This window comes from Triturus cristatus, chromosome 2_1, assembly GCF_964204655.1.
Source record: "Triturus cristatus chromosome 2_1, aTriCri1.1, whole genome shotgun sequence".
NCBI classification, from domain to species: Eukaryota; Metazoa; Chordata; class Amphibia; order Caudata; family Salamandridae; genus Triturus; species Triturus cristatus.
In genome coordinates this window covers 227,737,822-227,761,755 of record NC_140581.1, presented here as the reverse complement: position 1 = coordinate 227,761,755, position 23,934 = coordinate 227,737,822, and the positions used below count along the sequence as shown (strand labels likewise).

Sequence of the window (23,934 nt, the reverse complement as noted above, 5' to 3'; positions counted from 1 at the left end):
GAAAAAGAGATTCTTACCGCAGATCAAGAACTTTAACAAGCACCTAGAAAAAAAGTAACGGCTAACTCTCATGAATCTAGCATATTGAATGTTAAAAGAGATGGTCAATATCCCTACAAATTCAGGATTCAGACTTCTGATATTCATCACTGGCATCCATATTATTCCACTGAGGATTTTAAGCATTCAAGATTTTGCCACATGCAGTATTTTAAATTCAGCTTCAATAATTTTGACCAGAATTACAAATGATGCTAGATTCCACGAGGGGTAGGTCAACGGTGTCCTGAATATCATACCAGTTAAATCAGCAATCAATCTAGAAGGATTATCCCCTCTGTAACACGCCGTAGTTACATTTGCTTCACATATAGCTGACTGTAATCCTGAAAGCCCTGTTCATCAACCATTTTCAACCTAATCTTACTGAAGCAAGGCATCCATGCTACTTGGAATGTATATGAATCCAAAGAAATCTGCTTGAAACCAAACTATAATGCTCGTTCTCATGAACAAATGGATTTCGAAAAGCACATCTCAGTGGTTATTGTGTTCATGTATTGTAATTGCATTTATATAGCGCTTACTACCCCTGACGACGAGTCAAAGTGCTTTTTCAGAGAGTAGCACGCTACTCCGGGCCCCATAGAGGATTAGTGTTGAATTAGTATAGTGAAACATGCAAGTAAATTTTAAGTGGTGGATAGGTTAGTCAGTTATTTGGATTCGGAAGGATAGAAGAGGGAAAAAAAGGTTTGTATGTATATAGGGTTTGCTACCCCTGATGGGGTGTTGAAGCACGCTACTCTGGAAACCCATAAAGGATTAGTGCTGAATTAGTATGGTAATTTGAGTGGTGGACATTAGTCAGTTATTTGGAGTGAGAAGGGTAGCGGAGGGATGAAAGGGAAGAAAGGTTTGCATTCATGTAGCACCTGTTACCCCTGATGGGTGTTGAAGCGCTTTTCTGGCGAGTAGGACACTACTCCGGAACCCAAAAAGGATTAGTGTTGAAAATTAGTATAGTGAAGTATTAAGTAATTTGAGTGGTGGATATGTTATTCAGTTATTTGGATAGAGAAGGGTAGGTTGCGGGATAGAAGAGGGAAAGAGGTTTGTATTTATATAGCGCTTGCTACCCCTTGATGGGGTTTTGAAGCGCTTTATTGGTGAGTAGCACGCTACTCTGGAACCCATAAGGATTACTGTTGAATTAGTATGGCGAAAAATGAAAGTAATTTGAGTGGTGGATATGTTAGTCAGTTATTTGGATTTTGAAGGGTTGGGGAGGGGTAGAAAAGGGGAAAAGGTTTGCATTTATATAGCGCTGGTAACCCTGATGGGGTGTTGAAACGCTTCATTGGCGAGTAGCATGCTACTCTGGAACCCATTAAAGGATTAGTGGTGAATTAGTATAGTCGAATATGGAAATTGAGAAGTGAACATGTTAGTCTGTTATTTTCATTGAAAAGGATAGTGGAGTGACAGAAGAGTGAGATTTTTGGAGTTTTGTTTTTTTGAGGCCATAGCAGTAGGAGGAGGCTTTTGGATGAGTAAAAGAGGTTTTTGAGGGGAAGAGTCAGAGGGGAGAGTTTATAAAGGTTTGTTTTGGGCGATCTGTATAGTAAAAAGAGGTGTCAGGTGATGCAAGGAGGGGTAGAGTGGGAGAGAGTCTAGAAAGGGTTATTTTGGGATCATATTAGTGGTATGGGGTTTGGGATAAATGAGAGAGTGGATGTAGAGGATATATTGATAGATGTATAGGGTGAGAGAAAGGGTAGTGCACTGGAAAGAGTAGTAGAAAGAAGTTTGAGATGGGTCAGAAGGTTGGGCCAGAGGATATATTGAGAGAAGTATAGGCTTAGAAATAGGGTAGTGCATTTGAAATGCTAAATTAGAAGAAAGTGATAAATATATAGATCCATAAGTACATTGAAAGTATTTAGATGCATAAAGGAGGTAAATATATATAGATTAAAGATATTGATAGAGGTACAGGATGAGAAATAGGGTAGTGCATTGGATATGCTTTTTCAGGAGAAAGTTAACAGACACACAGATCCAAGTACATGGAAAGTGCATAGATGCACAATGGAAGTAAGTACATGTAGACCAAAGATGATTTTTTATTTATTTATTTACAACAACATAATTATTCTACATGTTTATACAAAGCAATACACAAAGATAGGTACATATCTATAGTAAAAATAAATGCTTATATACAGAGGAATATGCTGTAAATTTATGTTTCCATATGGTGCTTATGTGTGGAAGAGCCAACTCTTGAGTAGTTTTCTGAAGATAAGGTGGTTGTCGGTGGAACTGATGTTGGGGGGTAAAGAGTTCCATAGTTTGGCTGCTTGAACAGAGAAGGGTGTGCCACCCATGGTTTTTTTCTTGTATCTTGGGATTTTGAGGCGAGATGGCCCTTTAGAGCGAAGATTCCTTTGTTGAATGTGCTTGGTGATTTTATTCCTGATGAAGAGCGGTCCCATCCCATGTATTTCTTGGTGGGCGATACAAAGTAGCTTGAACGTGGATCTTCTGGCAACTGTTTAACCGTTTAACTATTAGTAGACAGTTTAGAGAATGGCCTTTGGTGATAGTGAGACTTTGTTTTGTAGTAGAGTGAACAGTATTGTGTGTGTTTGTAGCAGGTGTGTTTTTAATTGCTGGCATTAGCTGTATTAGGATAGCAATCGTGTAGCTGTTCTGTATCATGTTCCTCATCCAGCATGCTAAGAAGGTATTTTGATGGGTCTGCGTGTGTATGTGGTGGAGATGGTGTTTGAGAGTGAGTTGGTGTGCTCTGTTGTTTTCGTGGTGTAACATTGTTGTGCAGTAGACATGGCGAAGCAAAGCTGTGAGGTGTGGCACGTCACTTATGTTGTTTGCGTGTGTTTATGGTGGAAGGTGTATGAGTCAGGGATGGTGGTGCAGCATGTGGGTCATGTAGTAAGGTTCTAAATTGTCCAATGGATGAGAGGCGGTTAGAAGAGAGTTGCTGTGTTGATGTATCTGTGTTAGGTGGGGTGGAAGAGAGAAAGCTGGGCATTGGAGTTTGTTCCTTTGTGTGGTTTGAAAGGTGGGTGTATGTTTGTATTTTGTGATGGTATGTATTTTGACGTGTGGCGCTTTGAAGATCTTGTTGTGCTGGTGTGTGTGATATGTTTTGTTTTTGAGGAATAGTGAAAAGGGGTGCTGGTGTATTTGCTTCATACAATGGATTTGTTTGTATAGTATTGTTTGTGAGAGGAGGCTGTAAGGTAGAGGGAATGGTGATGTGTTAATGAGTAGTGTATGTTGTGTGTAGGAGGGAATGAGTAGTGTATGTTGTGTGTAGGAGGAAATGAAGTAAAGGGAAGAGTTTGTCTAAGACTGGTTTGTTGCATGAGTTAAAAAGTGTGGTGGTGTGCAGTGTGTGTGTTATACGTTAGTGTTATTTTGGTAGAAGGGAGAGGAGGGTGTTTGTTGGACAAATGATGGAAGGATAAATATATGTTTGTTAGTGATAAAAGGTGGTCTGTTAGGTGTAATTAGAGCAGGGAGTGTGTGTTTGGATGGGATGAAGTTATGTATGGTGTCGAAAGGGGTTGTGTTAGTGAGGAGTGGATTGGTTAGTGGAATAGGATAGAGTTGTGTACTGTTTGTAGGTGATGGTGGGTATGTGTGGTAGTTGGGATAGAAGGGTGTATAGATGTGGTTTGGTTGGGTTTGTAGTGCATGCTGGTACATTGATCTGTGCATAGGGTTGTGTGTGGTGTACATTTGGTGTGAATGTGTTACTATGTTTGTGGATGGTGTGGGGTGAGTATTACTGAAGGGGAACATGGGCAGCATTTTTGGCCCTAGTCCTGACCAGTCTTGAACAGGCTCAAACAGGTAATTGCCCTTGCCCTCTCTGCCCTTAGCCCCGACGCCCAGGCTGAGACGCCCTAAGCCTCAGCCTTTTTATAGCCCTAGTTATCAGGTGACCCCTTCAGCCAATGGGAACCCTAACCCTATCCAATCACAACACCAGCCATAAAATCTAGAAACAACAGGAGACGAGGACCTTACAGCCAATCTCAACCCTAGTCCAAGCACCCAATAACTTTAAAAAAAAACTGCTCTCTACATGCAATAGAGGCCCTAGTCCTACCAGTAGTCCCAACCCAAGTCCAAGCAACCAATGGTACTAGTCCCTGCTTCCAATAGAAAGCCTAACCCTACTTTTAGTACCATACCTAGTCCAGCAACCAATCACACCAGAAGCCCTAATTGCTACTTCCAATTAAAGGCCTAACCCTAGCCCTAGTCCCGTCTTAGTCCCAACAACCAATAACACAGGAAGCCCTAGTCCCTACTTCTAATAGAAATCCTAACCCTAGCTCTAGTCACAACCCTACATTGATTGAGTCACAGACCCAGAAACCAATCAGAACCCTCGAATACCCAACCAATGAGGACGCTAACCCTAATCCAATAGAAACATTAGATACAACCACCAATCAGTGTAAACATGTTCCTACCACTAGCAGACTATATATGGTCACAGCAACCTCAGACAAGGTTTGCTGGCCAAGGAGTTGAGAGCTGCTTCTCTTGTTCAGAATCTCCTAGGAGACAGACAGACCTATATTAACCATAACTTTATCATCACATTATGCTTCTCCTGAAGACGATCATGCAACACTGGCATAATTCATAATCAGAGCAGTAAGGTACGCGTGATGATCCAAGTTAGACAGACGAGAGTTACAGTTCATAACCAAGCAGTGCACCTGGTAACTTTGGTGACTGGGCACTACCCAATACAAATCATGACGGTACACAGCTTGGGGAACAGCAAGTGTGAGAGAAAAAAACAAGTAAGAATACAAGTTTGGGAGTGCAATGACAAGTCCGGAACATAACCAGAAAATCCAAAGAATGTTTTGAAGTCAAGTGGATAAAGACTAAAGTCAAGAAATGTGGTGCAACTATGATATCCACATTAAAATTTATGGAGGAAAACAAATGTATGTTTGCAACGTTTTGGGATAAAATATGCGTAACTAAAAACAATACTAGTGGATTAATGGTGGTTTCCTGCATGTGCAACTAAGATCCACATTACATTTATTAAGACAACATGTATGCATGATGAATTTCTTGATAAAACAGGTGCAACTAAAACAATGCTAGTGGACTAATAGTTTATGTTTTCTGTTCATATGTTTCTCTTTACCCAAGCAAGCCCGCATCTATAATCAAGCACTTTTTTACCTTTCTTCTCAGGTTTTTCTGTTCAATTTCGTATGACATCGTGTTATGCTTACCATAGCCAAGGCCCATAATTGTAGCCCATCCTTTTAAAGCAACCTATAGTACTGCAGGGGCATCATAGGTGAGCCTATGTTCTTAGGTGAAATCACATGTGTCAAGTATACTTCTGCAGCTAATACGAAGGAGGCTGCAATATCTTTATGAAAGCCTGTCTCTAATTTCCTTATCAGAGTTGAGGTGTGACGTCTCTATTCATTGATATTCATGAAATGACAGAGTTGTGACGACATAATGTATGAAAAGGTCAAAGACAGGTCACAAGAGTATGTTATGGGTCACATGTAGCGTGCACGTTCTCCAATAGGTCTCTTGGCGCTAGTAGCATAGGGAAGCATCAATCACCAATTCATGCATAGGATTGTCAGAACAACCACGTTTTAGGAGTCTCCTTAATTTCCTGTAGATGGATTATGATCTAATATCCACAGGGAGGGTGTTCCATGTAAGAGGATCCCCTCGTAGCCTTTTGCTTCTTGACACTGTTAGTAAATTAAGAAGAGCTCATCTCAAATGCTGAGTGGGCATGTGGCCCTGAAGTCTGGTCGATATAAAACCGAGGCTTTTACCATGAAAAGCCTTAAAAATCATACAGGATGTTTTAAAGATGGTCCTCTGGGCCACAGAGAGCCAGTGGAGCTTTTCCATCAGTGGCTTAGTGTGACAATGTCGTAGTTGGGAGAAGACCAGCCGGGCCGCCAGATTTTGCACTAATTGCAACCTGTGAATTAATCCAGTAGGGAGTACGAGGTTGAGGGCATTTGCATAGTCAATCTGCGAGATCACTAGGGCTATGATCATTTGAATAAATGCTTTCACTTTCAAATATCTGCAGGTTTTCCTTATTCTCCGAAGTTGGAGATGGCAAGAGGATGACACAGCTCCAATCTATTGTTTGAGAGATAAGTCTTCATCAATAAGAATCCCAAGGCTTTTCACTACTCTCTTAGGCATGGGGGAAGAGCATGATTCTAAAGGCCAGAAGGAGGGGTTCCATTGGATTGAGGTTTTTTTCATTACTACCACTTCAGTTTTATCGGAGTTTAACTTTAACTGATGGAAACTCATCCAGTCCCAAATATAAAGCATGGTGTTTTGAAAGAGTACCTTAGACTCTACAGTGTCGATCCCAAAAAATAGCTGCATGCTATAAGCGTAATTAAATATTTTCTCATCTTACTTCTGAAGAGAGTGTATCAAAGGACGGACGTAGATGTTAAACAAGTGGGGGGACAAGGACTATCCCTGAGGCACACCACAGTCCAAGTGGAGTTTGGCAGAGTGAAATGGGGGAAGGGAAACTGACTGAATCCGATCTTTGAGACAGGAGGTCATCCACTCAAGGGCGGTGCCACATTGTCCGGCAATACTGACACGGTTGATCAACAAAGTATAATCAACCATGTCAAATGCTGCTGAAAGGTCCAGCAGGACCAATGCCTGGGTGAACCCATTGTCTGCCTCCTTCCCAATTTTCGTCTGTACTAGCGAGAATGACTGTCTCAGTGGAATGCGCAGGACGGAAACCGTCCTGGAGTTCTGGTAGCCTGACTCCTCCAAAATGGAGTAAAGGTGTTGGGCTACATGAGACTCTAATAATTTAGCTAAGTAAGGCAGCAAAGAAATAATATAATTGCAGCTGCAGCGTAAAAAAAACTGACTTTTCGATCTCATGATCGGTTTCTCTAAAATGAACAGTGATCTGAAGAAAGGGTATATTTTTAGCAGTGTGTTTAGTTTTTAGTTGCTGTAGATCATTACAGGAAATATAGAATCGGTCTGGTTTTTTCTCCACATGTTGAACTACCGCATTTTTTAATCTGACTGAAATTAAACTGTTTCTCATATCTGATAGCAACAAATTACTGAATGCTTTTTGATGTTTTTATTTTGCACTAGTGATTCAACTTTTATTCTTCATGTCTGCAAACATACTATTTCTTCCATATCACAGAGCAAGAAACTAAATATTTAGGCAGTTTGTGGGAAGGCTCATGGTTTGATCATACATGATCAGGAATAAAATATCATCTGTCATAGTTAAATGGATAATATTAGAAGTCTCCTCAAGGTTTCACGGCAATATTAAAGGGATGTGTCCTTCGGCCTGGTTACTCTATGTGATCACGGTACTCCTCTGTGACTTGCAATATCATTATACTGCACAACAGAGTTACTTTACCCCATGTATAATTAGACATGTAAATTAATTGCATTTAAATAGACATTTGAATGAATTATAACATCTAAACTCCTCTAAAACAGGTAAAAGAAAGCTTACTATCAGAGGAGCAAATGATCTTTCTGACATTTAATTCAGAACATAAAGAAATATACTCTACTTGTTAATGTACATTTGGACATGGTGCTTAAGTACATATTTTGAATCTGTTGAATGTTTACATTTAGAAACTGCAATACCTATGTTTTTTCTCCCATGTTAAACTGCAAAACATGATCTAAAATAATTCTGTTGCGACTGTCACTTGTGTGGCACATTTGAAACGTATATGAAAATATTTGAAAGTCATATTACGGTAAATCAGCATCAGACAAACTGATTCATATGCATTATTACAAGCAAAATTCTTACTGCCAATGCGCCCGAGGGTGCATTTCTTGCTCATTCGATGCCAAGCTGCTAATCTGTATTATCTAGGGATAGCTGTACACAAACTTCCAAACAAAGAGGGAGTAACCCTATTGCTGAGCAAAGGGACAGGGTAAGAGTAATACTACTAAGAAAAATAATGTCCCTATCGTTTTCTTACACAAAGGAGGAAAAATACTCTCCAGGAACCAACTCTCTATTAGGTTAAGGCACCACAATATAGTCCTAATTAGTAAGAACCAAGTAAGCAAAGGACTACATACATATGAAAGGTATCACAATACAATTCATTAAAAGATAAACAAATTCACTCTAAGCCACTTTGTGTTTAGGTCAATGCCTTTCTATCCCTCCTATTATAGGTTACAATCTGAGTGTCACTGACCTCTAATCATTCTCATAAAACAATTAAAAGAACTATACTATATTTAATATAGTCAATGCGGATATTAAAAACAAAATCAGTGCAATATTAAATCAGTGCAGATGTGAAAAACAGTACAATTATGAAAATATTTTTTAATCTTATCAGTAGAGTTGACGCAGCGTTTCGGTGATTTCTTTACATTGAGCACCTTCCTCAGGACTAACAACTTTATACATAAATCTTTCTATCTATAAAGGTTCTTTCTTATGAGTTGCATGTTGTCAATGTAGGAGAGGACGCTGATGCTGTGAGAGCAGATGGAGCTCATTAGAGGGATTGTGTATGCGTTGAAGGAGGTTGGGCTCAGGGAGGATCCTTGCGAAACAACAGATGAAGTCAAGGGCATCCGAGGTGTACAATGCCAGGATGACTGACTGGGTCATTCTAGTCACAAAGAAGCAGATCCATTGGGGTGCACCCCCTTGGATTCTGGTGTTATGTGGTAATTGGATGAGGATAGGTTGGGAGACAGTGTCAAACGCTGCTGAGAGGTCCAAGGAGGATGAAAGGTGTCATGTCCTCTCTGTCCAGAGCCATGCAGATGTCATCTGTAGTGGCAATGTGGGTAGTTTCTAAGCAGTGAGGTCAGCCTGTAGTTGGCAACCGTTGAAGGGTTTCTGGAGGGTTTCTTCAGTAATGGGAGGATAGTTGTGTGTTTTCAAGCACCCAGGAAGGTAACGGAAGTGTTGGAGGCATTCAGAAGAATGGGTGTGACTATGGCACTGATATGCTGCAGTCCTCTGGAGTAGGAGTGCTAGGGGCCGGGGTCCAATGGGGCCCATGAGTGGAAGCGTTTTTTATGGGGTGATGCCAGGCCATGCGGTTAGCATTGGATCTCTGGATAAAATCGGGAGGTATTTGACTAGGTCTGTTGGGTCCAATTGCAGGTTTAGGTTGCTGTAAATTGCAGTGATTTTGTTGATGAACAATTGAGAGAGGATCTGCGAGGAAGTGGTCTAGTTGGAGGCGGCTGCTGATGAGATGAAATCCTTCACAATGGAGAACATTTATTTTGTTCTGTTGAACGATGTGCGTTCAAGAGAAGGAGGGGCTTGTCTAGGCCAGTGCTTCATAGGTTAAAATGTATATGTGCCTGTGCTAGGGGTGCTTATGAGTCCAAGTGAAACCCAACTCAGATCTTGCCAGACTCAACTCAGAATGCCTGGATTCAATTATCAAATGGAGAGTATATTTATTATGGGGTCAAAACCAAAAACAACCGGCGCCCTTCCGAAAGCTAGGCTGCTGAAAGCTTGTTACAGCTAAATGACGCCAACATACAGCAGATGCCACAACTGTTATATGTTCACCATATATGTTTTTGAATAGTATCCTCGTGCAAACTTTAAACTGGATGACTTAGAAATGTAAATACCTTTGGTAAGAAAGCTGAACGCATATGCAAGCAGAATACTTCATGGTACTTAAGAAAAACAACTTACTTCAGCCCTATTTACTTATTTTATGTGCCTAGACATCTCTATGGGATTTTAAAGAAGTGAACAAACCAATTTGACGACACACTTATAAAAGAGTGAGTCTAATTAATGAATTTAACCTTACCAAGGACAGAAGAGACGGGTCGCTTATTCCATCTGTAACACTGCAGGACCGCAACCTGGCGGAAGGTTCCCTCTGCTGGAGAAAAACGAAAGATTATCGACTAACTCGGACTTGATATCGACAGGCCGAGAACCAGAAAATTACTTTTTTACTCTAAGAATGGCAAAAGGATGAGAAAATTCTCTAAACATATATTTTCATCCATGAAGTTCATGGGACATTCTCTTTGCAAGTTTATGTGTGCTTCACTAAAGGATGAAATGTCAAGCTCAAAAATGGATAATGGAATTAAAATGTTGATAAATGTATTATTATTTAAGAAGCGTGGTGAGTCAAGTCCAGCCCTTCTGACTCAAAGGATATTGTTTGGCTTGGTGCTCAATTCTTATGAATAGATTTGTGGCAACTGTCAACGGACAACAAGATGTGGTGTTCAAGTTTGAAAAATGCTCTCTAGTCCTAACGGCGTTTGGTCACTTGGATTACGAAAGCTGGAGACAGACATTTTTGAAAGGAGCGCGTCCACGCCTCAAGCCTGTTGCAGCGTGGTTTGTGCCTTGTGGAATGGCGGCTCTATGAGAAGAAATAGAGGCATCTCGCTGATGGCAAATTTCTTACACAAGCGATGGCGCCGAAATGAAAAAGCGAGAAGGGTTCTTGACGGGCGGCTTTCACCAACTAGGAGTTACAGCTGCACATATACCAGGGTTTTGTCATTCTTATTTGCATTTTAGATGGGTATGAACGAATTCATTTTTAAGTACTTACCACCTGCAAATATTCCATGTAAAATACCTATTTTTAACAAACACCTGTTTTGAAGTATAAAGTAATGTTAGTGTAAGTGTCACTTGCAAATTAAAATCAGGACTACTCATAGGTAGCCACACTGCACGCTAATAAACAATGTAACGATGAGTATACACGCATCACATTTGCACCAATGCCCGAATAAGTTAACGTTTGACAGGTTTATTTTACACACGTCTTGTGTAATGACATCTGTCCTGCTCTATCATCATTTTGCGACAATTAAGCTACTGAGACTCTTATCTGTGCTGAATGTTGATCTTTCTGCAGCCTGTGGGCATACCGTTCAGCAACATAGGATCCATCAGTCCTGTCTGTAAGAGCTCCTTCTGCCAGATTTTTTTTTTATAAGTCTTAGTGCTTCAGGCAATGGCATCTGTTCAAGGTCACATAAAATTAGGCAGCTTGTAAGAAACCGCTACATCACACTCAAACACTCATCCGTTGACAGCGATTGTCCAGTTGGTGAGATTATGGACAGGCCAACCGAAGAGCCAGAGCCAATCCATCTCTACGGGCTCTCCTCGTCCAATCAGATGAGTCGCTTCAATGGCACCAACCGTAATGCATGGGGAGATCACACGGTCACTATAGCTCCCCTGGGGACTTGTATCACAGCAGCGATGGGACTCGACGCCTCGCTGGTCACGGCTGTGAGCAGGGGGCCACTCATCTTAGGTTTAAAGCATTCATGGCGTCTCGAGAGCCGCTGCGTGACACAGTAAGAACCATTCAGGCTGCACATTCACTTGGGTGCTGTGGAGAACGAGTGTGCAATCCAGGGCAGTGGAAGCCCAAGTGTCGACGAGATGCTTCGTTGCCAACGTGGCACTTCTTAGAGGCGCCCGAGTACAAAGCCTTCAGCTGGTCTCCTCGATGCCAAGCGCGGGGAAGCGCTATGTCACCTCGCGGGATGAAGCGAGCCATCTGAGGCAGCCTCCCCCCCCCACCCCCCCCCCCCCCTTCCAGGGAAGCTCTTCCTGCGCCGGACGGAGCACCAGCAGCCCTGTTAGTGTGAAGTGACAGGGGGCAAACTGAGGAGATGCCTGGCAACGCCCTATGGGTAGTGAGAAGTGCACAGCCGGGCTCATACAGGCCCTCAAGGAGAGAGAACTCGGAAAACACCTGTTATAAATGGAAGCAGCTGCACGGGGGGGGGGGGGGGGGGGGGAACACACGTGGTCTGGTGCTCTGGGGCCTAGATACAGTGCATCAAGCGCGCACCCCTGCAGGCCTGTATATTCAAAGTATCTGGGGTGGCAGGGTCGGATTATGTGGAGCTACAGCACAGCCCGGTGAGGCCACAGAGACACCAAGATGGCGCCCGCCGAGGGGATTTCAGCACGAGTGTTGACCTGTGCCGATCTGCGCACCGAAGGGCCCAGAAAGCCTGGGGCGACAGGGGGAGTGCCATATATTGCCCCCAGAGAGGTCCGGTTGAGTGAACTCCGGAGTTGGCTGAGACTGTCTGAAGCCACGGAGGAATGAGTCTGCATTATAGCAGAGGACTGGGTGCTGAACTGCTGTGCCCTGGCGGCTGCGTACAGTGTCTCAGCGACCCAGACGAGAAGGAAAACGGCGGCCGGAGTGAGTATTCAGCGACTGCTCCCGCTAGTATTTAGATGGAACTTTATTAAAGACGCGCTCAGAGGGAGCAAACAGGATAGAGCGCTGTGGAAGGAGCGGGCACGGCGAGGGTTGCCATAATGGTGAGCCGCCGATCGAGGTCAGGTGGAGGACCCGGGGAAGAGAGCTGACCGCCTACTGGTGCCCATGTGGAATAACAGAATACCGGTTTCAGGTCTTGTTTAAACCGGAGTATTGCCCCAGCGGACACACAGTGAGCCTTCAATAACGTATACTTGAGGGGCCCTGATATGGCTAAAAAAATAACACTACTACCACATAGGGGGCTGCCCCAAGGGTTTATCGAACCAACAGGAATAATGAGGACAGTCTGATGACGGTTTCCGGTGCCACTGCTGGAGGTGCCTGCCTGTGGAATTACTGAGGACTTGTTATGAAAGCTGAACCCAGTCACTCCGTGGGGACTTTTGTTGGGAGAGTATTTTTGCACATTGGGGGGGGGTTCTGCAGCTTGAGGACGCGATTGAGAACCACAGGGCCTACTAAGAAGCGTCCAGCACTGACGAGGATGGGCTGGCGTGGAGGCCAGGTTTCTAAATTATCGGTGTCAAAGGTTAGGGGTAGTGACAGGAGTCCTGAGGCAAGCAATGCTATGAGGTCGGAAAAGTAAATGTCATCCACCATTGCCACCGGACGGTGAGGAGCTCCAGGAGGGAGCTCCGAGGCGGAGGATTGCTCAAGCGAGCTGTAATCCTTGTTTGGCCTCGCATCCCGTACATCAGACCCCCGAGCCGATATGGGAACCTTCGACCCATGCTGGGGAACCTATTCTGAATGAGGACTCATTGCCAGTGGCCGGGATGCTTCAAGAAGGGACAGGAGAGGTACCCCGCCAGGTCGTTGGTTTTTCGCCGCATCTCTGGATCGATGGTGGGGACTGCAGCTCAAGGCGAGGCTGGGCCTTTGTTTTCGAGTGTGGCCCAGGTGGCAATGCCGATGGGTAAGGGCTTGGCTGGCTGGAGTGCCCGACGAGACTTGGTCCAGGTGCGGACCTGGAGTTCGCTTGAGGTTCTCGCCCTGGCTTGAGAGGCTGGGGCCTACACTGCACCCTCACCCCCCTGAAGGCACAGCAGATACTGTAAAAACATGGTTGATGGGGCCCTGACCTCTTGAGATTTAGGAGATACACTGCTATAAATGTTTTACACTGCAGTTAATATGGCACTTTAAAGTTTAGTGTATATACTGCATATAATTGTATGATAACTACCACCCTGCCTTATGCTTTATTCCGGACTGTGCCTCGGCATTCCTTCTTCGGCCTGAGTCCTGATTGTATCTCGGAATTTCTACCGCTCAACCAAGCGCCCACCTTACCCACCCGGAACTCGAATCTTGTGCGCTACGGACCCAACTCCTGGTCCATTAACTACCCAGACAAAATGACCAGTAATGCAAAAAAGAACTTCAAGCATAGTACTCTAAAACAACACCCGGAAACACTCTTTGTAGATAACTACCACACAGCAACCAACGGCAACACGAAAACTAACTTCATTTTCTATACAAATCGCCCGGCTAAATGGAAAACCACCTTCTCTCTTCACCTTCAAGTCGCCAAGTCAGTAATCATTCCCTATGGTGAAAAAATCTCCACTACCATCTCCCCGACCTTCAAAGGGGAACTCACCTTCTCCATCTACAGAACTGGAACCATTCTCATACAGGCCACCAACTCGCACCTCACCACTTTTGACCGCCACTTCCCCACACTTCTTTCCTTGTTAACTCAACTGAGCCGTCAAACCATATCTCCCCAACCCACCATCACCCTTACGAATAACGTGGAACTGATCCAATCTCCCTGCCCTGAAGAGCCTCTCTTCAACTCATGGACATCCACCATCACTCACTATAATCACACTACCCCTATCATTACTCTCCGCCGCCAAACACCCACAACTATTACATCTAGTGAGCACACCAAAAAGAACAAACTCACAATCAACAAACACCACAAGACCAATCTAGATCTTGACAGATCGGACTCTAACCTCTGCCCTCCTGCGTCCGAAATCCCCACAGGCACTCTCCGCTCAACCCCTGATAATCTGAACCCTCCCTCACAAACTACCTCTTCCTCCAACACAGACCCTTTTCCCCGAACCTTACTTACCCCATGTCCAACGTCATCTCCAATCCAGTGGTCACTCTCCCCCCTACTACCACTGCTCACTCTCCCTCCGATGTCCCACATCCACAGACACAACCGGTCTCCACCGATTACCTCACTGACAACCCCCGTGACATCCCCATGGCCAACGTAGTCACCAATCCTATAAACTCGTTCCCCCCCTATTATCACTACACGCTCCCTCTCCGCCTTCACACACCCACATACACAACCTGCCTCCACCGCTAATCTCATTGACATTCCCCGGAACTCTGACTTCTTACCTAGAATTTCTCTCCCTCCTCACTTGGACAGTAGACCCTCTACTCCTCCTTTGAACTCCTTGAATGAGCGTTACTAATCCGGCTCCCTGCGTCCAACCTCTCCCCTCTCCTAACCCCACTGATTCCGTCCAATCCCCGACCCCTGTTCACTCTCCCTCCAATGACCCAAGTCATTCTCGGCCCAGGCCTAAAACCTTAAACTTTTTCAGCTCTATAGCACAGCAACTGAACAGAATGGAGCTGAAAATTAACTCCCTTGCTGCTGATTTCCTATACTTACAACAAGATCTTCTCAACAGGACCAAGCCGCTGTGCTCCCTCTCCCCGGGTAGATTTCCTCCCACCCCACTCAATATCGCTCCCTTGGCCCCACAGTGCACCCCTCGTCCCTCCAGTCTGTCAGCGAGTCAGGCACTTCGACCCAACCGGGATCGCCAACCCGTTTCGATTCCTAAACCTGATGAGATCAACGACTCTTACCTCGCTTTGAGCCAGAAGTCAACCCCTTTCCCCATTCCTGTTATTATCGGCACTAACAGAATCCATAAAAATGTCCACTCGCCTAGGCCTCCTGCTCAATACTCCTCTATCCACCTTACTCCCACCATCATCGAGGCTCCCCGTCCGCTCTCTTGTATGCTCCTCAACTGCAGATCAGCAGTACAAGACGCCACAGACATTGCTGAAGCTCTACTCGCTGAAGAAATTGACATCGCTTTCCTCACTGAATCCTGGCTCAATGTCCACTCCACCCCCATTCTTGACTTTCTCACCCCTCCAGGGTACACCATCATAAGACAAGACAGACCGATCAAAACGGGGGTAGGACTAGACATCATCTACAAGGCAGGAATACAGATTACCAAACTTAAACCTGCAGAATACCTATCGTTTGAATACCTGGGTGTCGAACCCACTGCCAAGGGCACCTCACCCATCAAATTCCACACCATCTACCATCCTCCTGGAGAGCGTACCCTTTTCCCTGAAGAACTAACAGACCTAATATCGCGGTTCTCCATGACAGACACTTAAGACGTGTTCCTGGGTGACCTTAATATCCACTGGAACGACCCAGATGACTCCACTGCCCAGAACCTATCCAACCTACTTGAAATATATAACCTCAAACAACTCTGCAATAAACCAACTCATATCAAAGGTGCAACACTGGATGCGATCATTACCAACAATGATCTGGTCCCTCTGAGAGCGATTTCTCCCATTGACTGCTCCGACCACCACCTCATTCTATTCAAGATTGATGCACGTGTCTTCCACCAACCTATTCGTGATGACAAACCCAAACACTGGACCAGAAATATCAAAGCAATCCCTTTATCCGAACTTGAATCCAGGATTCATGCCCATCTTCAACTCCAACCCTCATCATCGGCAGCCGATGACCTCACTACACACTTTAACTAAAAAATGACAGAGGTTCTAGAACAAGTAGCTCCTCTCAAACTTAAACAATTGAGGCGAACAAAATCTAAACCCTGGTTTAACGTGGATCTGAATGAGGAAAGGCGTCAACTCAGACAAACGGAAAGGTCTTGGAGACTAAACCCCTCGACCGTACACCTAGCACAACTTAAATCTGCTCGGCAAGCATACAAAAAACACATTTTCAGTGAAAAGGCGTCTTTCTTTCGCAGGCAACTAGATCTGGCGAAAAACAGACCGAGAGAACTCTTCAACATTGTCAAAAGCCAAACTAACTGCACTCCCTCTCAAGAAATCAAAGCGTTGTGAAGAAATTGCCACCTTCTTCACTAATAAAGTCTCGAAAATTGATCAATCCTTCATCCAAACCGCTAACCCTCCTTCCCTCTTAACCTGCCGCCCCACTATAACCACCACTGATCATTCAGAAAGAGTTCTTACCAAGGACAATCAGGTCTGCCTCCAGCTAAAAAACAATGTGCTTTCGTCCGACTTTGAGCTAATGTCAGAAAATGAGGTTTTCAGTATAATTTCTAACCTAAAACCTTCCTCCCACACTATGGACCCCATCCCATCCACATTTATAAAAGAACTTAACCACACCATTTCCCCTTTCTGGACAAAAATCATCAACGCCTCTCTCACCTCAGGCTGTGTCCCAGACTCCCTTCAACTTGGACAAATCACGCCCATTCTCAAAAAAACAGGGGCCGACCCAAATGATCTCAACAACCTCAGACCTATCTCCAACCTCCCATTTCTTGCAAAAACATTGGAGAAATGCGTTCTCCACCAACTCAACAAACACATTGATGAGTTCAACCTCCTCGACACCTTTCAATCAGGATTCAGGAAAGGCTGTAGCACAGAAACAGCTATGCTCAACGTCTCTGACGATATTCACAAGGCTTTAGATGAAGGTGATGCCTGCCTACTCCTCCTTATTGACCTATCTGCGGCATTCGACACAGTAAATCATCCAGCGCTTCTGGAGACCTTGTTGAAGCGCTCCGGCATCAATGGCACAGTACTAAAATGGTTCACCTCCTTCCTGCAACACCGCTCGCAACAAATTAAAATCAACTCCTGTCTCTCGAAGACAACAAAAGTCACACTTGGGGTCCCACAAGGCTCGATCCTCTCCCCAGCCCTCTTCAATCTTTTCCTGGAGCCCCTCACAATCATCTTGAAAAAGCTGGAGTGAATTACCACCTTTACGCTGATGACACCCAAATCTATTTCAAAATCAAGTCTCCCAGCGACATCCAACACCTCAATGCCACTCTAACCGAGATCCAAACTTGGTTCAACGCTAACCACTTAAAGCTCAACCCAGATAAAACAGAACTAATTCTATTCTCTCCAAAAAGCAACCATCGTCCAATCCAAGAGTGGCTCAAGAATCTGGTCGCCCTAAACTGCCCCATCGTCCTATCCGACTCAGTTAAGTCTCTAGGCATCACCCTTGACAAGAACTTATCTTTGGAGGCCCACATCAAAACTCTGCAAAAAGTGCTCTTTTCTCTCTAAAACACCTCAAGAAATTGAAACCTTTTCTTTCCCATGATGACCTCAAGACTGTTGTCCAATCCCTAGTTCTATCTAAAATCGACTACGGGAACGCCATCCTAACAGGGACTCCAAAAGCTCACCTAGCCCCTCTAAGGGCAGTGTTGAACATGGCCGCTAGACTCGTATCTGGAGTAAAAAGATTTGATCACATCACTCCAGCGCTCAACTCCCTCAACTGGCTTCCCATGGAAGGGAGGTGTATTTGCAAACTGGCCTGCATCACACACAAAACCCTTCACTCTCCGGCCCCTAACTACCTGAACAACAAACTGGTAAGAGCAGGTCAATCCAGAACGCTGAGAAGCTCCAACTCACTCCTTCTTATTCCTCCGAAACTGAAAAAGAAAACAACACAATACCGATCGTTCTCTGGCAACGCTTCCAGGATGTGGAACGCTCTCCCTAGAGTCCTCAGATGCAACCCCTCTTTCCCCTGTTTAAAAAGGGACCTGAAAATCCATCTCCTTAACAAATACTTTCCTGACCAACGTCAACTAACCTAGACTTCAATATTCGAGTTTACTCCTCTCGCTTGACATTCAAGGATAGTTGGTGACCGGACTGTGTTAACCACCTTATCTACCATGCTGTATTTTTTTCTATCCCCGGTTTTGCTTCCTTACTACCTGCCTACTATGTAATGCAATTTCCGTCTGTTTTTCTTTACAGTATTTATGTAGAGCGCTCTGATACCTACGGGTCAAGCTAGCGCTATATAAAACTTTTAAAATAAAAAATAAATAAGAAGTAGATGGGATTTCCCCATGAGAACAAAAATGACGGTTGCTGACGGGGGAGGGTAGGGGACTTAATTGAACACCATATACAACTAAACATGCACACCTGCCTTCACACGTGAGTGCAAAAACCCCCCCACAAATGTTTTCTAGGAGTACTACAGAGCATTGCACCTTTCAAGGAATACTCCTGGAGGTTTCTGAATACCAAAAATATATTAAATCTGCACCCAAGTCTAGGAGTTAACTTAAGAGTGAAAACAGAAATGATTTTAGGAACCCTGCATCTGTCCTAACAGCAGGTTTCATTCATGTGCAATGGTGGTAAGGACTGTTGTTTAAGAGGATGTGAATGCATGTTCTTTTGTGCACAATGGAAACGTGACGTGGGCCAGGGAAAGCGAAGACGGACCAGAAAAGGGCCCGCGTGGAACCCCTAACAGAGGCGGGACCACCGAAAGTGCTCCGGGCGAAAGCCCGTGAAAAAGATGTGTTATGATTGCACGTCTCTTTTGAAAGTACGAACCGCTCAATAACATGAAGAAGGGCGGGGGTCGAAAGGCAGCACGGTCAGACCTTTACCGCAATTGGATCGTGCCTCATCGCCTTGGAAATCGCTGTACCCCTGATGCCGTCGAGACACCGCGCAGGAAACAAGCATTTGAAATGCAATAGGTCTTGCATTTCTGAAAGTTAGACCTATAGGCGTTGTAAATGCTAATGTTTTTTATTTATGTTTTTTTGTTTGCAAAGGGAATGAAGGAAGTTGAGCGAGCCGGCCAGAAAAAAAACGTAAGGTGCGTCCGCCTGTTGCTGATTAGGAGCGCCATGCTGCGGTGCTTTAAAAAAACATAGAAAGATGTTGAAATAGAGTGCGGCGTGCAGTGTGAGAATAGTGTGCGAACTCTTGCGGAGTGTGAGACCTCTGAGATATGTTTGCTGCAGTTTCCATCTCCGCTCTACAATAGCAAAATAAATGTGCAGCCATTGAGCAGCAAGGGGAGCAGAGAGGAAAAGAGGGAGACAGCGGTGAAGTGAGACAGTGCAGCAGAGAAGGTGTAGGAAATGGCACATATTTAAAGATAGGGGGGGGCTAATCGTAGCTGGATGGATCGATCTACAGGGAGAAGGTGTTACGGACGAAGGGAGAGAAAAAAAGAGATGTGTGACAGACCTACACAGTAAGCGTCCTAAATCGAGATTCAGATATACAAAGAGAACAGAGATGGAAAGAGATACATACACACAAACGGAAACGATGCTGCAGAAGAGGTGACCTTCCCAGCATAAAGAGAATTTGCATTTGGGCATGTGGGCTTCATGCTATATATCTGGCGATAAGAAAATGGTTTATCCGTTGTTTTACATATGGGACATTCTGTGTCTTTCTGTGTAGCACCAAGAAGCGCCTATAAACACCACAAGAGCTCACATAAGTCGCTCGGGGGTTCAGTGACACGACGAGGCTTAAAAGGCGAGCACAGGCACTGGACACTGCTTTGGTGGGAAAGAAGCGCAGAACACAAGCCAGCTTGGAGGCCGTCAGAGAGACACCAATGCTGGTTTAAAACCGTGGTTTGTTCGGAATCTGCAAGAGCTGCGACATACGTGCAAATCCGCACTCCAGACCACTAAATGGAAAGGCGAATAATTGTGCGGACGCCACAAATTAAGCAACTGGTTAGACATATTAACAAGGAGTGTGATAGAATGCAGAGAGATTGTTGTAATACAGCCGATCACCACATCCTTCTGTTGCATGCCCTTGTCTGTCAATCACATTGCCAGTGTGACCTAGGACATGCCACTAGTTCTAGAGAGTTGATGTATAGCATTCCGCTGGAGACCCGTAGGAGGCAATTTGGAGACCCGTAGGAGGCAATTTGGTCCCCCGCCCCACCTCCCCCCGTCAAACATAGCGCTATGAGTCAGTGGTTCAAAGAGCAAAACTGTTCATGTTTGATGGGACAGCATCGAGTGCACAGTCACATCACACACGCACAGTTCTTTTCCTTTGCCGGAAGAAACGCAGCGCAAACCTTTTGGCAATCCGAGAGGCAGGGGCACAACTGAGAGAGCACCGCCAGCCCACTTCATAGGAGAGCAACCACAAATCCTTCTGTCCTACTTCCTGTAAAGAATTGCAATATTGAGCTTGGCACAACTTTAAAAACAAGCAGTGTCGGGTACACCAGACAGCCTTTGCATGCGCACCAAGGCGTGTGACAGCGTCAGATGGTGGGCAATGACGCCGGACCAGGCGGGTGCCCAGGAGGTGGCAGAAGGCAGGGAAGGGGGAAAATAATACAATTTCGCTGTTTCTGTCATCAGGAAGTAAATGTAATACTTAAACAAGCTGGTTCCGTGGAGCAGATGGGAGGAGGGAAACAAAGCGTGCGATGCGCACACTGCCAGCCTCCGGGGACAGGAGATGTGCACGCGTACGGAGTGCACATCTCCTGTCTGTACACGTGCATATCTCCTGTCCGCGCGTGCCATCTCCTGTCTCCCTTCAGCACAGAACAACAATAGAGTCTCGCAAGGCGAAGCAGCGCATGCGCTGCATTCGCTAGCGAGACCTAACAAGCATTTGCAATGCAATAGGTCTCGCATTTACACTAGTTTGAGCTATTGGCATTGTAAATGACAATGCCTTATATTTATGTTTATAAAACGAAATAAAAGGCATTGTCATTTACAATGTCAATAGCATAAAGTTGTGTAAAAGTGAGACCTATTGTATTGCAAATGCTTGTTTAACAAGCAATTGGACATCCCTATTGACATATTGAAGTAGAGGCAATTTAAGGGGGGGGGGGGGGGGGGGGGGGGGAGACTTCAAAATAAAGGTATTTTTATGCTTCAAAAATTGAGATTCTACAGCACTTATCGAGTCTCTTGGAATATACGCCATTGTCCCTGGTGACGGGTGGCTCGCTCCCTCCCTCGTTAGCTGAGTTCCTTTTCCAGAAGTCCTTCACTGGCTCTTGACCTCTCGCCCTTACTCGAGTTGGGACTTCCTGGACCCGGAGAATGGAGACTCCGGAAGCCAGGGTGATGTCATCATGAGCACAGACATGGCGGTGCAAGGCTGCCAAAAACCTCAGGCCCAGACTTCTTGCCACAGATGAACTCTGCGCCCTGCTTTGATGCTGACTCCAAGCTGCTGTCCGCCTGCTCCCTCGTTCCCACCCAACCCTCCGCCACCCAGACCCTGAAGGGCGTGGATCCCAACGGCAGCCTCTATAAATTACACAAAACACAGGGAATTTCATCTGAAGCTGTTCTTGCTGCTTCTCTGAAATCTGGTACACCTCGGAACACGCAGCGGGATTTGGCGTGTGCAGTTCCCCCGGGGCACAAGCAGGCATCCACTTCTGTCAGGACAGTTGATCACTACAAAAAGACAGAAGTGGATGCCTGCTTGTGCCCCGGGGGAACTGACATTAAAAAAACAAGCTGTATGCGCACATTGCCTGTCCGGGTGCGCTGAGATGGCCAGAGAAGACACGCCGTGAGCGTGCACATTGGCTGTCCGGGTGCGCTGTGTAATGGTGATGCAACGCGATTGAGAAGCCTAGCCACAAACTGGGACTTGGCAGGGGATGACTGCTGCACCACCATGCCAAAAAGCTATAGACAAGGGTGAGGGAGAGGCGGCTGTGAGTGGGCTGTGGCGATTCTTGTGCTGCCGGCTGCCAACAGAGCAACAACTGAGGTAAGGACCCAACCAGGAGCGTGCGTGGGATGAGATAAGGACAGGGTTTTTAAAAGCGGCTATACGGAATGCTTCTAGCGAGCTAGAACATGCAGGGTGGGGTATGTTTGCTTGCAATTGACATGAAAGCTTTTAGAGAAAAAAACCGCAAGTCAGTTTGTTTTTCTCCTGCAAGTTAATGTAGCGCCGTCATACGCGTTTAATTACATGCTGGCCACATGTTTTCACGTAAGTGCGGCACGCACAGACATGAGATGTGCACATGTATGGTGCCAGCAGGAGTTGTAATAACGCCGGAGGAGTACGCGTGCACAGCTCATGTCTTCAAGAGCGCGTGCACCTATCCTGTCCCGCATCGCTCGGCAAGTCGGCAACAATAGATCTCGCTTAGGCGAGCAGCGCATGGCGCTGTATCGCTAGGCAAGACCTAAAAAGAAACAACGTGTATTCAGGAGGACGATGCCTACAACCAGAATTACCATGTGGAGAACCGGAGTAAGACTCTGCATCCTACCCAAGAACCATAGACGAAGTGACAGGCAAGCGACAGAGATTCACCTGAGCACATGTCTAATCAGACCAACAGCAGTGCCCAGACGCCAGCAGCAGCGATGGGGCAAGGAGGGCAGGCCTGGCAGGGGAGCACTGGGCCAACACCAGTCACGATGGGCACGGCACATCGAGATTGCAGGGTAGTATGCCCCGAGATGCTACCTAGCAAGGATCGGCCAGGAGGGCTGGTGCCGCACCGCAGGGCGGTGCCCCAGAGCCCGTGGTTGATATCGGATGGAGGAGATAAGCACGGGGTTGGGGACGGGCTGCGGGAATCCCAATCACGCAGGTAGCAGGTTTGCAGCCCCTTCCTCCCAGAGTCCGCTGCGGAACACAAGGAAGGTTCATACTGGGCATTGGAAGCAGCAGCGGGGAAGGAAGGGGAGGGCTGGCAGCATGGGTACATTGATCTCGCAGGAGCAGCTGCAAGGGATGAATGGTGTGCTGGCATGCTCGTAGGGGCAGCGACTCAGCCAGCGCCAAAAAATCACTTAGGTCATAAAGGGCCTGCTAGGGCTCTTTTGTATGGGTGAGGCTGTTGGTGCGATCGCATATGTTGGAGAAAGGCTAGAGAAGAACGTGTTGCGGTCACCGTGTAGTCTGCTGCAGTCTGCAGGGCTCCAGGGGAAGGGTAATCCCACAAGCAGGCCGAGCCTTGACTAACATCGCAGAAAGCACATGCGGAGATTGCCGCAGGCACAGCAGGAGAGCGATGACGCGGCATCCCGACCTGAAGAGGCCATGTGTCTCTTTGTTCCCCTGGGTAAATCAAGGTTCTGGATGGGAAAAGGGCAACTTTCCGGTGAGTGGCGTTAAGGCTAAGAAACAAGGTATATAATGGGGAAATGGTTTAAGCTGGGAAACAACATGCTGTTACGGCAGAACATGAGGGAAAGTCTGCATGGTGCAGACAGCTTTCTTGGCCTACCCCTAACTGACGTGGGACCACCGGAAATGCAATGGCTGAAAGCCAGTGAGAAAGATGCAAAATGATTGGGCGTGTCTTTTGAAAGTACTTACTGCCCAATAACAGGAAGTGCGGGACGTCCAAGAGGGTCAAATGGCGGCAGGGGCCGACCTTTACCACAATCGAACTTCGTCTCATCGCCTTGGTACCCGCCCACCCACACCATGAGAACGCGTTTGT

At 45.8% G+C, this 23,934-nt stretch overlaps 1 protein-coding gene across 25 annotated transcripts in view; it reads right to left on the bottom strand.

Moving 5' to 3' along the window:
• Nucleotides 1–23,934, bottom strand: part of NEDD4L (NEDD4 like E3 ubiquitin protein ligase) — a 1,669,848-nt gene that overhangs the window by 471,138 nt on the left and 1,174,776 nt on the right. For 22 of the 25 annotated variants that reach the window (XM_085630299.1, XM_085630340.1, XM_085630265.1 and 19 more), the window contains one exon: nucleotides 9,909–9,983. In XM_085630299.1, the coding sequence (XP_085486425.1) occupies nucleotides 9,909–9,983 (75 nt within the window). The remainder of the gene's footprint in view (nucleotides 1–9,908; nucleotides 9,984–23,934) is intronic. The other 3 variants (XM_085630292.1, XM_085630215.1, XM_085630218.1) reach the window with 1 other exon arrangement.